The sequence below is a fragment of the Corvus brachyrhynchos genome, unplaced genomic scaffold (assembly GCF_000691975.1).
Source record: "Corvus brachyrhynchos isolate BGI_N302 unplaced genomic scaffold, ASM69197v1 scaffold344, whole genome shotgun sequence".
Lineage (NCBI taxonomy): Eukaryota > Metazoa > Chordata > Aves > Passeriformes > Corvidae > Corvus > Corvus brachyrhynchos.
This window is the reverse complement of record NW_008237607.1, coordinates 79,598-81,315: the sequence shown is the minus strand read 5'-3', so window position 1 is coordinate 81,315 and position 1,718 is coordinate 79,598. Positions and strand designations below refer to the sequence as shown.

The 1,718-nt window shown below is 47.8% G+C and overlaps 1 protein-coding gene across 1 annotated transcript in view; it reads right to left on the bottom strand.

Moving 5' to 3' along the window:
* Positions 1–1,270, bottom strand: part of LOC103613803 (natterin-3) — a 3,800-nt gene extending 2,530 nt beyond the window's left edge. The window contains exons 1-2 of the mRNA XM_017731604.1: positions 846–1,270; positions 75–109 (exon numbers count right to left, since the gene is read on the bottom strand). Coding sequence (XP_017587093.1) covers positions 75–89 — 15 coding nt within the window. The 5' untranslated portion in view covers positions 90–109; positions 846–1,270. The remainder of the gene's footprint in view (positions 1–74; positions 110–845) is intronic.
* Between the last annotated feature and the right edge of the window lie 448 nt (positions 1,271–1,718).

The window sequence follows — 1,718 nt, the reverse complement described above, 5'->3', positions numbered from 1 at the left end:
CCCCTTTTTTTTCTTTTTTCCCCCCAGAAATGGTTAAAAATTCCCAGAATATTCCAGAAGGGACCCGGCCGTACCTGGAGCGTCGGCATCGCTCCGGAGCCGACGGAGCCTGCGGAAAAATCCGGGATTTTCTTCCAAAATCGCATCAATTTCAGGAGCCCCGGGGCCACGACCCTCCCCAGATCCACATTTTGGGGTCCCTTTCCCCAAAATCCACAAATTGGGATCCTTCCCTTCCCAAAATCCACAATTTGGGTTTCTCCTCTTCAAATTTTGGGGTCCCTTTTCCCAAAATCCCCATTTTTTGCTCCCCCTCCCTTCAAATTTTGGGGTTCCCCCCCTAAAATTCCACATTTTTGTGGCTCCCTGGCTCCAACCTTTGGGGTTCTCCAAATTTTGGGGCTCCCTCGATTCCCAGCTCCACATTTTGGGATCCCCAGCTCAAATTTTGGGGTCCCTTCTCCCCAGTTCGGATTTTGGGGCTCCCCAATTCCCAGATCCGAATTTTGGGGCTCTCCCAGATCCCACTTGGGGCTCCCCCAGTTCCCAAATCCGAATTTTGGGGTTTCCCCCTCCCCGGCCCCACATTTTGGGATTCCCCAGCTCCAATTTTGGAGTCCCTTCTCCCCAAATCCACATTTTGGGACTCCCCAGTCCCACATTTGGGGCTCCCCCAGTTCCCAGATCCAAATTTTGGGGCTCCCCTTCCCAAAATCCACATTTTGGGACTCCCAAGCTCCCAAGTTTTGGGGTTCCCACGTCCCAGTTCCTCATTTTGGGGTTCCTCCTTCCCAAACTCCACATTTTGGGCTCCCCAAACTCCACATTTTGGGCTCCCCCCTCACCTGTGCTCCCGTTTCCAGGTAAATCCCCTTTTTTTGGGGTGTTCTCAGCCGGTTCTGGTGTTTTTCGCGTTATTCAAGCCCCGAAAACGCCCCCAAAACCCCCCAGGAAAAACGTCAAAAATGCAAAAAAACCCCAAAATAGAGAAGTGGGATTTTGTGGGGGATTTTTTTCCGCTTGTTGGGGACTTTTCACTTCACTTTTCGGGGCTTTTTTTAACATTCGGGCCCCAAAGAAGGTCAAAGAACCCCAAAACACCGCTGGGAAATTGGAGATTTTAGGAGAAATCCGGGGATTCCTGGTTTGCCCAGTGGTGAGATTTTTAAAAAGTCACTTTTTTTTCTAAGGAATCATCTTCAAAAATGAGTCAGAAGCCCCCAAAACTGAGCCGAAAGACCCCAAAAATGAGTCAAAACATCCCAAAAATCACCAAAGCACCCCAAAAATCACCAAAACACCCAAAACAATGAGTCAAAACATCCCCAAAAATCACCCAAACACCCCAAAAATGAGTCAAAACATCCCCAAAAATCACCCAAACACCCCAAAAATGAGTCAAAACATCCCAAAAAAATCACCAAAACACCCCAAAAATCACCCAAACACCCCAAAAATGAGTCGAAAGATCCCAAAAAATCACCAAAACAACCCAAAAATCACCAAAACACCCAAAAATCACCAAAACCACCCCACAAATGAGTCGAAAGATCCCAAAATATCACCCAAGTCCTCAAAATGAGCCAAAACACCACAAAACGAACCCCAAATCACCCCCAAGACTCCAAATCAGCCCAACACCCCAAAATTCAGATAAAAAGATCAAAAATATTCCAAGTTTGGGGGGTTTCTGACCCAAAAATGCCCCTTCCCCTCTC